This window comes from Cyprinus carpio, chromosome A2 (assembly GCF_018340385.1).
Source record: "Cyprinus carpio isolate SPL01 chromosome A2, ASM1834038v1, whole genome shotgun sequence".
NCBI lineage: Eukaryota > Metazoa > Chordata > Actinopteri > Cypriniformes > Cyprinidae > Cyprinus > Cyprinus carpio.
This window is the reverse complement of record NC_056573.1, coordinates 8,065,549-8,081,395: the sequence shown is the minus strand read 5'-3', so window position 1 is coordinate 8,081,395 and position 15,847 is coordinate 8,065,549. Positions and strand designations below refer to the sequence as shown.

Sequence of the window (15,847 nt, the reverse complement as noted above, 5' to 3'; positions counted from 1 at the left end):
AGAAGACACGTCATTAAAAAACTAACAATTTTACTGTTCAAAAACTTTTGATTAGACAACTTTATTTTTCTCTAATTTATAGCTTTTAATTGGCTTAGAAATCAGATAACTGCTGAACAATAATCAATAATAATGATTAGTTAATGTTTATATACTACAAACACTTTTATCACATAATAAGGCAGAATAGTTTCTATACAGCTAATAAATGCTATGTCAATTAGCACTGCATTGTTCATATGCTTCATTTATAACCTGCAGATGCCTTGAAAAACACAAATAAACCATATATTGTCGCAATCGTATGTTAAATGTCTTCATGTTTCCAAACGTTTCCGGTTGTCTGATATTGCTGTTTTCATACAGCAATGGGCTCAGTGCACAAGATGGTGTCGGTGAGCTTCAGCGACGTGAGTGTGTGCATACTTACTTCCGGTCTTGCGACATTCTCATTTACTGTCAGGAGAAACTTTATATGAAACTTGGCTAGATATAAATAATTAATGTTTTTTCGAATTAAAAAGCAGATAGTGATATCAAAGACAAGAGAAAACATCCTCGCTACATAATTGCGTACCTGTGTGTGGAAATTAATTAAGCCAAAACGTGGAGATTGCTTCATTCATTATTCTGTTGATTATGCGGTTCAGCGTCAGTGGTTAGTCAGTCCACGAGTATCTCTTCATTCAAAGACAAACCACTCAAATCTGCAATACTCTACATTTTCGGAGAGTTGATTTTGTTCTGACTGCTGTTTATAGGATCATAAGGTTTGCGATTGTCAAATGAGACGCTTAGAGATTTCTGCATGTATGTTTTATTATTTGATAACTACAATTTAACAATGTATTTTAATTATTGTTATTGGCATTAATTGAAAGATCGGTGTTTGCATTACCTGTGTGTTTCTATTAATATTCATCTGTTTTGTGAAAGATCTGTTGCATATATAATTATGTCTATAAGCAGCGCAATATTTTTACGATTTATTTTGCATTAATTATCAGATAAAACAAATCTTTAAAGTAGTAATGTATTAGTTGCATCTTTTTACAGCCTGTTCGGCCGGATCTGGGCCGAAACTGCTTGCTGTCTGGGTGTCTCACAAGGTAAATAATAATAATAAAAAAAAAATTATTTTCGAGAAATAAGTAATTTGCACATTTACATGATTGGTAAGGGAAAAAGACATTGTGTAGCTGTGTGTACACACCATGAGTTCAACATTTCGTGAACAGTAGGGATTAGTGTATTTCATTCATTCACCAGACCCAAACGTACGTAAATTTCAAATGCACTGGCTCAGTTAACATTTATAGTATTATAATAATAGCAGTGTAGATATTATTTGCATTTGAAGTGATGTTTTAAATCCTATTAATATATAGAAGGTAATATTTGGATTTCTCCAATTCTCTGCACTAGCGTTTAGCACAACCAGAAGTATCTATGCACACACTCGCTAAACCGGAAATACAAGATGGCGGAGATATGCAAACTAGCCCATAGCTAGATGCTTTTGTCTAATTTCCTGATTCGACTTTCTGCGTGAGAGCGCCCTCCGGCGTCGAGTATGAATGAAACACACACTGCATGAGTGTTGCGCTCCGCGATGTTCATCTCGCTTTATGGGCAACAAGATGGCGCCGGTGAGCTTTGGCGACGCGAGTGTGTGCATACTTACTTCCGGTCTTGCAACACTTGCATTTAAGGGAAACTAACATACGAAATTTGGCTAGATGGATATAATTAATGTTTTACAAATTAAACAACGGATATTGGTATATCAAAGACATGAGAAAACATCCTCCCTACATTATTGCATACCTCTGAGTGGAAATTCATCAACATACAACGCAGAGATTGCTTTATTCTTTCTTCTGTTAATTATGCGGTTCAGCGTCAGCGGTTAATCAGTCCACAGGGATCCTGAAGTCCCTGTGTCAACCAGAACAGTTTGTCGGATTCTGTCTCGAAATGGCCTCCATGGTCGAATCAGTGCCCAGAAGCCACCACTAAACAAAAGACAATTGAAAAACCGTGTGGCATTTGCCAAGGCCCACAGCCTGCTAAAAGGATGGACACTGGAAAAGTGGCAGAAGGTGGATTTTTCAGATGAATCTTCTGTTGAATTACACCACAGTCACCGCAAATATTGCAGGAGACCTACTGGAGCCCGCATGGATCTGAGATTCACCCAGAAAACAGTGAAGTTTGGTGGCGGAAAAATCATGGTCTGGGGTTAAATCCAGTATGGGGGTGTGCGAGAGATCTGCAGGGTGGAAGGCAACATCAATAGTCTAAAATACCAAGAAATCTTAGCTACCTCTTATATTCCCAACCATAAAAGAGGCCAAATTCTGCAGGAGGATGGTGCTCCATCGCATACTTCCATCTCCACATCAAAGTTCCTCAAGGCGAAGAAGATCAAGATGCTCTAGGATTGGCCAGCCCAGTCACCAGACATGAATATCATTGAGCATATGTGGGGTAGGATGAAAGAGGAAGCATGGAAGACGAAACCAAAGAGTATTGATGAATTCTGGGAGGCATGCAAGACTGCTTTCTTTGCTATTCCTGATGACATCATCAATAAATTGTATGAATCCTTGCCAAACTGCATGGATGCAGTCCTTCAAGCTCATGGAAGTCATACAAGATATTAAATTTGGATCTCACAGCACCACTACTTAATTTGCTGACATATTTTTGTATTTGCGGTAAATTTGTTCAATTTCTGTATAGGCGACAAAACTTTTGTCTTGCCAAAATTTGACCTTTCTGTCTTGATTAAATGATAAATCTTTTTTTCAGTGATACTAATTTATTTCAGTGCATTAAACATCATTTGGGAGGGTTTTTGCTTTTCATATGAGCAATTTCTAACACCAATTGATTAATTAAAAGTCAGGTTAATAGCAGGTGTTTCTACAAAATAAGTAAGCGACAAGACTTTTGTCAGGGACTGTATAAGCAGCGCATGTTTTTACAATTTCTTTTGCATTAATTATCAGATAAAACAAATATTAAAATTAGTCATGAATTATAGTTGTACCATTTTACAGCCCATTTTTTTTTTTTTTTTTTCATTTAAAAAATAAGTTTGATGCAAAGTTAACTGTGTAAAATATTAAAATATGTTGTGAAAATAATGATGAAACAAACTGATATATGTGCACGATTGAAAATGGATATTTATGAAATCACAGCCCATGTCTCACAAGGAAAATATTTCATTAAAAAAAAAAAAAAAAAAAAAATCAATGTAATACAAACATTTTCGACAAATAAGTAATTTGTACATTTACATAATTGGTAAGGGGAAAAGACATTATGTAGCTGTGTGTACACACCATGAGTTCAACTTTCATTTCGTGAACAGTAGGGATTAACATTAGTGTATTTAATTCATTCACCAGACCCAAACATACGTAAGTTTCAAATGCACTGGCTCAGTTACAATTTATAGTATAGTAATAATAGCAGTGTAGATCTTATTTGCATTTGAAGTGATATTATAAATCCTGTAAACATATAGAAGGTAATATTTGGAATTCTCCAGTTCTCTGCACTGGCGTTTAGCACAACCGGAAGTATATATGTTCAAATTTGGGTGGACTTAATTGCAAGATGGCGGAGATATGCAACTAGCCCATTCTGGGTAACTGGGTCCGAATAAAATATCAGGTTTTGCGCAGACCATCTTTGTCTCTTTGAGTTAAAATCTATATTCATTCACACCAGCTTCTGAAAACCTCTATTCAAACACATTTGGCTGAAAAAGTGCGGGGGAATTTACGTGATATTTTTTATCACCCCCGTGTAATCTACGCCCCTGCAAAGGCCTTGTTAATGACCTCTTCCCAAGGGACTGTCAGTTCGACTATTATGATGATCTGGCTGGAGTTGGACCAGAGAACCAGGTCTGGGTGCAGATTGGTGACTGCAATTTCAAATGGGGAAGTAAGTCTGTGGATTAAGTCGGCCTACATTTCCCAGTCCCTGGCTCTATTCAGCTGGCCTGCATCAGCGGACAGGGACTTAGCCCCCTTTTTCTCCTGCCTTTTTGGTAAGGTATTATTGGCATTTTGGGGGATGGCGTTTGTTGACACTCTCTTGGTCTCTTTCACCACGAACTTCAGTACTTAATTGGGTGTTCTTACAACCCACTAAAATATGTCTGAGGTTTGCCATTCCCATGTCTCTGTGATGTTCTTGGGCTGTGATATGGATTGTCCATGTTACAGTATGGTTTCTAGGGTGGTATAAATAGCTGCTTAATTGGGAGTGGCTACACACTTACCATGATACTTACAGACTGGTTGCCTGGCTGAATCCAATGAACCCACCAAGATGGCTCTATGATGTCTCTATGACTTTGCAACTCTATTTTGCTATTTGGTTGTTAGGGTTGTTTAAATGGTTACTACGGTGTGGCTATGTGGCCGCCACCTAGTGGCAAACACCACTAACTAGATATACACATTTTTTTTAATGTACATTACATTTACATTATTATTTTTTTTTTTTAGATTAGATTCAACTTTATTGTCATTATGCAGAGTACAAGTACAGAGCTAATAAAATGCAGTTAGCGTCTAACCAGAAGTGCAAGAATATAGTGTTTTTATATATGTTTAATTTCAGAGTAAGTGAAGCTATGATTTACAGAATGTACAGTGGAGTTGCTATATACAGTATTAAGCAGAGTATGTACAGAATATAAAAAAGAATGCAATGTAGGGATTATATGTACATTATGAACAGCAGCAATGTAGGGTTTTATTTACATTATGAACAGCAGCAATGTAGGGTTATATGTACATTATGAACAGCAGCAACGTAAGAACAGTGGTAATAAATACAGTTGGTTGAGTGTACAATAGTACTGTTAAACAATGTATTCTATGCAAGTAATCAGTAGTGCAATGATATTTTTACAAAAATAGTTTACTGTGCTATGTACAGTAACAACGTTAGTTAGCTTACAGTGTGATAGCTTGAACAATGTGTAGTCTTTGCAAAATATTAGTAGTGCAAATACATGTATTTAAAGTACTGTGACCAGTGCAGTAAGAAAGCAGGTGCAGGTTAGATTGGTGGTGTGGAGTTTAGAAGTGTCACAGCCTCAGGGAACAAGCTCTACCTGAGCCTACTAGTGCGAGAGCGTAGGCTCCTGTAACGCCTGCCTGATGGAAGGAGGGTGAAAAGTCAATGGTTAGGATGAGAGGCATCCTTGATGATGTTCCTTGCCCTGCCCAAGGCAGTGCTTATGGTAAATGTTCTCAATGGTGGTTAACTGGGTACCGGTGATCCGTTGAGCAGTCTTCACTACCCCTGGAGTGCTTTGCGGTCAGATGCGGAGCAATTGCTGTACCATACTGAGATGCAGTTTGTGAGTATGCTCTCAGTGGTACAGCGGTAGAATTCCACAAGGATCCTGGGACTCAGATAAACTTTCTTAAGGCTCCGTAAGAAGTAAAGGCGCTGCTGCACCTTTTTGACCAGGGTAGAGGTGTTTGGGGACCAGGTGAGGTCATCAGAGATGTGAATGCCAAGGAACTTGAAACTCAACACACACTCCACTACAGCTCCGTTGATGTAGATGGGGGTGTGTGCATGACTCCTAGTCCGCCTGAAGTCCACAATGATCTCCTTTGTCTTCTGGATGTTTAGTTTCAGATTGTTGGTGGCACACCACACAGCCAGGTGCTGCACCTCATCCTTGTAGGTTGACTCATCATCATCCTTGATCAGACCTACCACCGTGGTTTCATCTGCGAATTTGATTATGGTGTTGGAGCCATAAACAGGAACACAGTCATGGGTGAATAGGGAGTACAGGAGAGGGCTCAGTACGCAGCCCTGTGGCACGTCGGTGTTCAGGGTTGATGATGGAGGAGGAGAGGTTATCTAAGTTAACAGACTGAGGTCTGTTAGTCAGAAAATCTAGAATCTAGTTGCAGATGGATGTGCTGATTCCAAGCTGATGCTGATGTAGATGGGGGTGTGTGCATGACTCCTAGTCCGCCTGAAGTCCACAATGATCTCCTTTGTCTTCTGGATGTTTAGTTCCAGATTGTTGGTGGCACACCACACAGCCAGGTGAACATTTTTTTAAGATGCATAGCTCATTCATGCATTTATATTTACAAGACTAGATTACTGCAATGCACTATATGTCGGCATAAATAAGACACTGATTAAACGCTTACAACTAGTTCAAAACGCCGCCGCGAGACTTTTGACGGGTACTCGTAAGCGAGACCACATTACCCCAGTATTGAGCTCTTTAAATTGGCTACCGATTGACTACAGAATAAATCTTAAAATGTTAATTTTTGTTTATAAATCATTGCATGGTATGCCTCCGTTGTACCTGGCAAATCTTATTAAGAAATAGGAACCAAAACGGTCCTTGAGGTCAGCTGACCAGCTGGTTTTAACAACTCCAAGAACAAAGCGGAGAAGTGGAGATCGAGCTTTTGTAGCGATAGCTCCTAAACTCTGGAATGATCTACCACTTTCTATCAGATTGGAACGTACATTTACTGTTTTTAAACATATGCTTAAAGAATACCTCCTAGCTCTAGCATTTAATGGGGTATAGTAGTTGCATTTGTAGATTATCAAACTGAGGGGTTTATTTCATTGTTATTTATATGTGGTGTTAATGATGTATGTGTTTATGATTGTTTATTGTGTTTGTACAGCACTTTCTTCAATGACAAGTTGTGTAAAAGTGCTTAATAAATAAAGAAAGAAAGAAAAAGAAAGCTGCCTGAGCTTGGAGATCAACTTGGAGGGGATTACCGTATTAAATGCAGAACTGAAATCAATGAACAGCATTCTCACATGTGTATTTTGACTGTCCAGGTGGTTGAGGGCAGAGTGGAGTGCCAAAGAGATGGCGTCCTATGTTGACCAATTGCGGCGATAGGCAAATTGGAATGGGTCTAGTGTAGCAGGGAGACAGGAAATGGGTTGCAACCAGTTTCTCAAAGCACTTGGTAATGATGGGGGTGAGTGCAACAGGATGGAAGTCGTTAGGGACCGAGGCAGTGGAGTGCTTCAGAACTGGCACGATGGTGGAGGTTTTGAAACTAGTGGGGAACGTTGCCTGGGCCAGGGACAGATTGAAAATGTCCGTGAAGACCTCAGCCAGCTGCTCCGCACAGGCTTTAAGAACATGACCAGGTATTCCATCAAGGCCAGCTCCCTTCTGTGCATTCACCTTACACAGAGTGGAGTAAACATCTGAGGTGGAGAGTGTGAGAGGCAGTTCATTGGGTTGATGCTCAGCTTTGAGGGAGATCTCCTTATTATTTTGATCAAAACGAGCATAAAAGTGATTGAGCTCGTCAGGGAGGGAGGCAGAGCTGGAGGGGGCACAGTGTTGGTTTGTAGTCTGTGATAGTTTGTATGCTTTGCCACATATGCCGGGGTCTGAAGAAATGAAGTGTTCTTCAATCCTCTGTTTTTGTGTGAGTTTGGCCTGGCAGATACCCTTCCTCAAGTTGGCTCTGGATGAGCTGTAAGCCTCCCGGTCTCCAGACCTGAAGGCTGCATCTCTTGCTTTGAGCAGGAGGCGAACCTCTCTGTTCATCCAGGGCTTCTGATTGGGGAAAATTTTCCATTTTTTGTGTGTGGTCACTCTGCCCACACATCTGTTGATGTGCTCCAGGACAGAGTTGGTGTAATTGTCAATGTTGATCTGAGAGTTTGTGGTGGCCTGGGCAGCAAACTCACTCCAGTCTGTGTGCTGGAATTGATGTTGAAGAGTGGAGTCAGCACCTTTCAGCACCTTCCAGCCAGATTTTAACAGTTCTTATTGTAGGTTTCACACATCTGATGACCGGGGTATACTTGGGGAGCAGGAACAAAGAGAGGTGGTCAGACTGACCCAGGTGGGGGAGGGGTGTGACTTTGTAGGCATCAGTCACATTGGTATATACGTGGTCCAATGTTTTATGTCCCCTTGTAGAACAGGAGACATTTTGGTGAAATTTAGGGAGAACAGATCTTAAAGTGCAGTGATTAAAGTCCCCAGCAACAATAAAGGCCCCATCCGAGTGCAAGGTTTGTAATTTGCTAATAGCAGCCCAAAGTTCTTTCATAGCCACGTTAGCATTAGTATCCGGTCGTATATAAACTGCAGCAGCAACAATGCATGCAAATTCACATGGTAGGTTGAATGGTCTGCACTTGATAATCAGCAACTCAAGATCAGCAGAGCAGTAGGTATCAACAATGACTGAGTCTTTACACCATGATTTGTTTACATAAATGCATACTCCACCACCATAGGCGGAGTTTAGGGGGGGCTAGGGGGGGCACTGCCCCCCCAGACGAGAGCCAATAATGATATTTTGTCTGAGCTATGAATAAAATATAAAAAATTTAAAAATTAACATTTTCTCATTTTATTTGTATTATTTTATTATTTTAGTGGTTAGAATAAGTACGTTTTGGGTTAAATTAATTATTTAAGTCCCATATCCTCCCGAGTCGCGGATGGTTCTTAACTTGAGAGGACATGAGATGACTCTCTTTTCGTTATTTTCCAGCTTTAGCAAGTTAACAAATATTCGTTGTTTTCTTTATAAACTCACTAATAAAAAATGTGGTGGACTGAGTCATTTCTGGGCTGAATTGGACAGGCGATTTTTGAAGCGATGGCCTTGAGTGTGGCGCGTGATTCAGTATTTAGTTAAAGCACATACACAAGGCTTATTCACCCTTGGCTAGTGACAGCTGAAGTGGATCTTGTGAAATGTGCGATCGCATCGTCGATTACTCTTTTTAGAAACTTAAAGATGACTGTGCATACCATGAGCGCTCATACTGACCTGAGATTTGCCCCGCAAACATTTCAGCAGTTATTATAGGCCCGTGTGTCCCGCATTTCTGTCGACTGAACCAGCCATGCCATTAATTATGTCTTTTGCATGCCAAAGTAAATTTCTGCATATACATATTACGCCAAATAGAAGCAGAAAACCGTGCTATATTTCATCATGAGATCGGGTAAGCGCGCAACAATTAATTTGTTGGCTATTTTACAAATGGGAATACAAATAATTCATGACAACATTTAAAATTCAAGCTGTCCATAAAATTTATAGTAAAAAGTACTTTAAAAGCATCTGGAATGCAATAAAGTGTTTTTAAAGCTGTTTTTAAAGCATTTGCTGAATGGATAATAATGTTTTTTTTTAATAGGATAATAAATAATTCACATATCAGACAAAAATTGTGTTTGCAGCAAGTCCTTTAAATTTTAAGGTATTCAGAACAGAGCAACATAAAAATCAGAAGAAAAAAAATATTTTTTATAATTTTCTATAGGCTACAATTTTACAGTTTTTTTACAGTTTTACATATGCCTTATGTATGTTTTTTTTTTTTTTGTTTTTTTTTGTTTTGTTTTTTAATGTAAAGAGTTATAAAATAAAATGCAAATTATAATCGGGCCTGTTTTAGGCTTTTCCTTAGACATCCATCAATTATGGTTATGAAAAAAATGACTCGCCATCTCATTGGATGTGCCTTTAGAGAGAAATGCACTGATTACACAATGAAAGAGTTTCTATTTTCAATTAGAATTATTTCATTTTAAAGAAGTAATTTAAAGATTTCTATATTTTTTTTTTATCATTTCTGTCAGGCAATTCACTGAGTTTAGGTTCATCATTGAATCTAAGAAAAAAAAAAATCATTGTGAAGTACTCCTGTTCAAGACCGAGACGGCAGAAAGCATTTGTTTTCTTTATTTTATAAAAGCACAACGTTTTGTTGATATTGTGAGTGCACACACCCCAAAATAAAACTAGACCCTTTATAGTTTAAAATGATGTATTACTCTTACCTTTATGAGCAAAAGTGACTGCGTATTTTAAGTTGTTTCCACTGCTAGAAAAAAATACTATTGATCGCGCTGGCGCCTCCATGTCCTGCGGCTTCCACTCTCACTCTAGGTTAAACATTTAAACTAACATTGTAATATGCTTGAACTGTTATAAATATAGATTTATATATAAGATGTGATGATTTGAGAAGGCTAAATTGATTAAACATATAGGCTATAATCAATTTCACTGTCTGCCGCTGGCCGCTTACATTTTAGGAACAAAAAAAATGCTCCAAACGTTTATCTAAATAAATTTTAATAAAAAAACGAAACGAAATATATTCACTTTTCCATTACATACAAGACTGAACTACTTTAATAGCTGAAAGAGTAGTATAAGCTGTTTTTGGGGAAATGGGGAAAAAAGACTGGCTAGGGCTTATATTTGAGGACCCTGCAGGGCTCTAATCCACTGCATCCAATGCTGTTTTGTTCTCTGTTTTCATCTGTGAGCATGCTCTTGATATATGTATTTTACCATTTAGTTGAGTTTGAAACGTGTGGCACAATTATTCTGCTCTCACTGATCATTTGGTCCTCCATAAAAAAATAAATAAAAAAAACTCTGTGGGTACCCTCGGGAAAAAAAGTTTTATTTATTTATTTATTTTTTTATTTATTTATTATGTATTTTACTGTCAAATATATATTATATAAATATATGAAATATAGAACATATTAAAAAAAAAGTGTTCGTGACTCGTCTGCCAGTGGGTGCCCCCCCCAAGCATAAAAGTGAAACTCCGCCTATGTCCACCACCCTTGTTTTTACCAGAGGTTTCTGCTACTCTGTCAGCCCTGAAGAAAGAGCATCCATCCATATGCACCACGCTGTTTGGGACATCATTGCAGAGCCATGTTTCAGTGAAGAACATAACATTACAGTCCCTAAGCATTATAGCATGGATTCTAATAATACATTACTAATAATATTGATGCATGACTTCAATATGAATATTTTCTGAAGAAAAGGCAAAGCTCGGCATGGGCTTTTTTTTTTAAATGATCTTTTGCATGATCGTTTTAGAGCCAACTGCAATTTTGATGTGGAGATACGATGTCACAAAGCTCTGTCCAATATTATATCCATGTGATTTTTTGCCCACTGTGTGAACATCATACACCCAGTCACTTATAAAAGTTATAGCACACCTTTCCCCAGTAAGCCAAATGAGATGGCACCTCACTTGTGGGTCTACAAGAAACTGTTATCAGTTATGCACCAAAATTTGTATGGAAGTACTGCTTGCATCTCAGCATGTCTAACAGAAATTTCTTGCTGGATGAAGGACCATCACCTTCAACTCAACCTTGCCAAGACAGAACTGCTTGTGGTTTCAATCAACCCATCATAATATATTTAAAATTTTATTATTGTTAGGAAGATTGGACCCATTCTTTCAGAACATGCTACACAACACCTTGTTCCAAGCTCTTGTTCTGTGCAGGCTGGACTATTGCAATACTCTCTTGGCAGGTCTTCCAGTCAGTTCCAGTCAGCTTGCGTTCTGCTAGTGAATGGTGCATTATAGTGCTATCCCAAAGAGGCACAAAATCACTTGCACTGACTTTTACCTGAACTGTTCCCTGCTGGTAGAATGACCTGCCCAACTCAATCCAAGCAGCAGAGTCTTTGGCCATCTTCAAGAAACTAGAAAGCTACAAACACATCTCTTCCATCTACACTTGACCATCTAACACTAGCACTATATATTCTATTTCTATACTATCTACTTGTTTTCTTCTAATTTATATATATATCAAAAACACTAACACTGGTGTTCTCTATTCTTTTTTCTATTCTATCTACTTGTTTTCTTTTAATTTATTATAAAAAAAAATTGACCCTCCAACACTAGCATTCTCTATTCTTTTTTCTGTTCTATCTACTTGTTAACTTTTTATTTATTATTAAGAAAAAAATAAATCTTGCCATGTGTACTGCATTAGACTAACTTGGACTTGTCACTGCACTTACATATTATTGCTCTTTTGTTGGTTTGATTGTCCTCATTTGTAAGTCGCTTTGGATAAAAGCATATGGTAAATGACTAAATGTAAGTGACAAAATGGAAAAAAAAGAAGCATGTAAGATAATATTTATAAGTAATAGTGATGCCTTGTTTTGCAAACACCACTACAAATAAGCCCATCTTCTTGTCTCTATGATGTTCTGATCCATAGAGATCCTTCTCTCATCCTTTTTCAGTGGAAGTTTATGTATAGTGGAAGTATTACAAATACTAGCCACCAGGGTCCAGTAACTGGTGGCTAGGATATGTCTAGGAGGTTGGTATGTCATTACTTATTGGGTGCTTGCTTCACTTCACTGAGTCAAATAAGCCCACCCCAAGTGTCCCAACTGACTTTTTGATCCAGAGATACAGTATGTTCTCACAAAATTTGTGCCAATGTTAAATCTATGGGGTTGCTAGAGTGTTGTTATGTGGTTGCTATGCAGTTGCTGGGGTGTTAAGGGTGGTTACTAAGGTGTTGCCAGGCAGTTGCTAGGGTATTCTGAGTGGTTGCTAGGGTATTGTTATTGAGTTACTAGGAAGTTGCTAGGATGTTGCTATGATATTCTGGGTTGTTGCTAGGCAGTTGTAAGGGTGTTGCAATATAGTTGCTAGGGTGTTGCTAGTCATTGTTAGGGTTTTATGGGTGGTTGCTAAGGTGTTTCTAGGTGTTTGCTAGGGTGTTCTGGGTGATTTGCTAGGTTGTTACTAGGTAGATGCTATTATGTTCAGTGTAGTTACTAGGGCATTTCAGTTGCTAAGATGGTTGCTAGGCGGTCTCAAGGTTGTTATGGGTCGTTGCTAGGCAGTTACTAGTTGTGACAGATGGTTACTATGTAGTTGCTATAGAGTTTATATGATATGAGTACACTACCCCATGTCAATAGAGGCCAACCCTACAGTGTTCTGGTGCTGAGATATGCGGTTGCTATGATGTTCTAAATGGTTGCTGGGTCATGGTATCTAAGGCTTATTGATGTCTGAGTCAAAAGAGGTAACCTCTCAGTGGTTTCTAAGGCACGGCTAGAGAATTACCATTGTGATAATTAAAGACAACTGGGCAGTCTAAGTCAAAAGAGCCCATCCCTATGTATGTATGTTATTCTGGTTCAGAGATATGGCTGGTTCAATTTATTATATGGTTGCTAGGATGGTAATAATGGTTGCTGGAGCATTGCTAGATTGTTGCCATGGTAAAAAATGTCTAAAACTAAAGTCTTCTGTGTGATTGCGGATTGTCTGTGCAATGTTCTGGTGTTGGAATATGGTTTCATGTTGTTGCTAGGGTGCTCTAAATAATTGCTAGGCTGATTTACACAGTTTATATAGTGATATTTAGAGACTGTTTTCCAGTCTGAATCAAAAGAGCCAAACCCTGTGATTCTATGATGTTCAGGTGCCAAGATATGGCTGGCTCAATTTACTACTTGGTTGCTAGGGTTCTCTAAATTGTTGTAAGGGCTTGGCTAAACAGTTGCCATGGTGATATTTAAAGAGTACTTATCAGTCTTACTCAAAAGAGCCCACCCCTTGACTCCATGATGTTATAATAAAAATAAAAATAACAAGCATGTGATGCTTTCCTTTGTGGTTTGTGATGATGGTTTAAAAATAAGAGGGCTTATATGTAACACAAGAATAAAAAAAAATGCTGCAAGTTATGCAAGAAGTCAAACCAGTCAAACCAAAAGTTTTCTTTTGGAATAACATACACTGATAAATTGAACACAACAATAACAAGAGTGTATATAAAGAAGATATGTTCAATTTTCATTTCATGTTGATTTTAACATTTAGCATTTGTGCAGTTTTATTTTTTTTAATAAAAATCCAAAATGCAGAACTCAAGTATAAGATGGTAGCCATAAATCTCATAACTCTTAATTAATGTATTCAAAAGTAATGAATATCAATGTGTTGATATGTTTGTATATTGCAGTTTGCATGTACAGAGAACCTTCGCTGCATGAGATTGAAGAGAAGCAACGCTCCAGGAAAAGCTCAGGAACCCCAACAATGAACGGAGGCAAAGTGGTCAACCAGAACTCCACATAGCAGGGCCCAAACACAGGAGGCTACTGAGAGAGAGTAGCCCTTTCCCCTTGCCCTTACGCCTCCAACCACGGGAATAGTACAACACGCTACAATAAGATGACAAACTGAACTCTTGCCTGAGAAAACTGTTAGAAGAACACAGAGGGGGGAAAAGAGAAATAAGAGAAATAAATGTTACCATTACAATCAGGAGCTGAACTCACATTTAATGCAAAAAAAAAAAAAAAAAAAAAATTAATTGGACAGTCATTTGACTGACAACAATAGGAATATTATTTGGGGTTCATGTTGTGAGAAATTATTTATGCTTTGCTGTTATCAAGAAAATTGGGAATATTTCTATCATTGCTCAGTGTCATTACAATTGTTTCTGTTTGTGAATATTATGCAGATTTTACCAAGTGTTTTGGCTTTTTATTTATTTATTTATATTTTGGTATACCCTAAGAGGTAAAGGTAAATGCACTTTGTAAATCCAAATTATTGGAACATCAGGAGGGTTAATGTAGGATGTATGCTCATTCCAGAAGCTTTTTGGATCTTAGAGCATTTTGCTGCTTATTCATTTTGGTATGAGGTATATGAATATCCACTTAAACACTTCTTCAAAAATCTTGCCTGCCTTGATGCACATATCCAGCACAAGTACACTGTATGTGTGTATGCTCAACACCTCCAAACTGCAACTTGGTTTCAGCTGGAGCATGACACTATGTTACAATAGACAGCTAAGCTTTAAATAAGTAGATGATTTCTTGTGAATTATCCACAAATACCCTTTCACTCATGCAAACTTAGCCCTAAAAGTGTGATTGCTGACACCAACTCTGTCCAGTCCAAAGCACAAAGAATTCTGGTTTCCAGGAAGTCTGCCTTGACAGGTGGGTGGATTGTGGACTAGGAGGAGTTTGTCATTCATAAGTCTTCCAATAAAAATGGCATGAGAGCTGTGCCCAAATATGCAGCAATGAGGTGCAACAAAACAAAGAGAGTTATGGTGTAAATGCATAAGTCCTCTGAAAGTGTGTTTGTGGTTAACTGAGGAATGATCAAATGAATAGCACATATATGGGATAAAGAGTGTAAAAACAGGCACGCAATGCAAAGATTGTCCAGATAAACTGGGTTTCCAGAAAAGAAAACTCTGTACTTTTGCTCTGTACAAACAAAATTCTTTATTTTTCATGTTTGCAGATGTTTTCACCTTAATGGAAAACTATCATTTATGCATTATGAATAATGAGATATATAAAATATGCACTGATATAAAACAGAATGAAATTAGGATTGTTTAAGAATAAAAGTATGATACTTAAAGCTTTGACCCCTGTGTGCATGGCTTATTTTCCAAGGATTCTTTTCCAAGCAATTGTACTATTATATAGAGTAATTTAATGCAGCACAGAGGCAGAATTTAAAATGCATTTACACAGAAATCACAATTGCAGAAATAATAAACTAAATGTTTTAAGCATTGAATTAATAATGACATTCCCCACAAATAGGGTACAAAATGTCACAAAAAAGACATGCTTAACTTCAAAATTTGACTGTCAACTTCAGGAGGTCAAACTAATATAAAGCTAGGTAAAACTAATAGTGCACAGGTTTTAATTTATTTTATTTTAAAATTGCATTGTATTATCTTATTTTATTTTATGTTATTTTATTTTATTTATTATTTATTTATTTATTTATCCTTCCTGGGTGACACATTGTTAGAGAGACAAAATTGTTCTTAGGTAACAATTAGGTAATAACTAATAAATAGTTCTTACTAAATTAAATGAAAATCAACATTAACAGATTGTCTATAATTATTGTTGGATATAGTCGAGAAGGTGAACTGTTATTTCTGGTACATTCG

General features: G+C 37.6%; 1 protein-coding gene across 4 annotated transcripts in view; it reads left to right on the top strand.

Moving 5' to 3' along the window:
- LOC109051102 (fibroblast growth factor 12) overlaps positions 1-15,302 on the top strand; it is a 213,513-nt gene extending 198,211 nt beyond the window's left edge. For all 4 annotated transcript variants that reach the window (XM_042771255.1, XM_042771262.1, XM_042771253.1 and 1 more), the window contains one exon: positions 13,865-15,302. In XM_042771255.1, the coding sequence (XP_042627189.1) occupies positions 13,865-13,980 (116 nt within the window). In that variant the 3' untranslated portion in view covers positions 13,981-15,302. The remainder of the gene's footprint in view (positions 1-13,864) is intronic.
- The last annotated feature ends 545 nt before the right edge of the window (positions 15,303-15,847 follow it).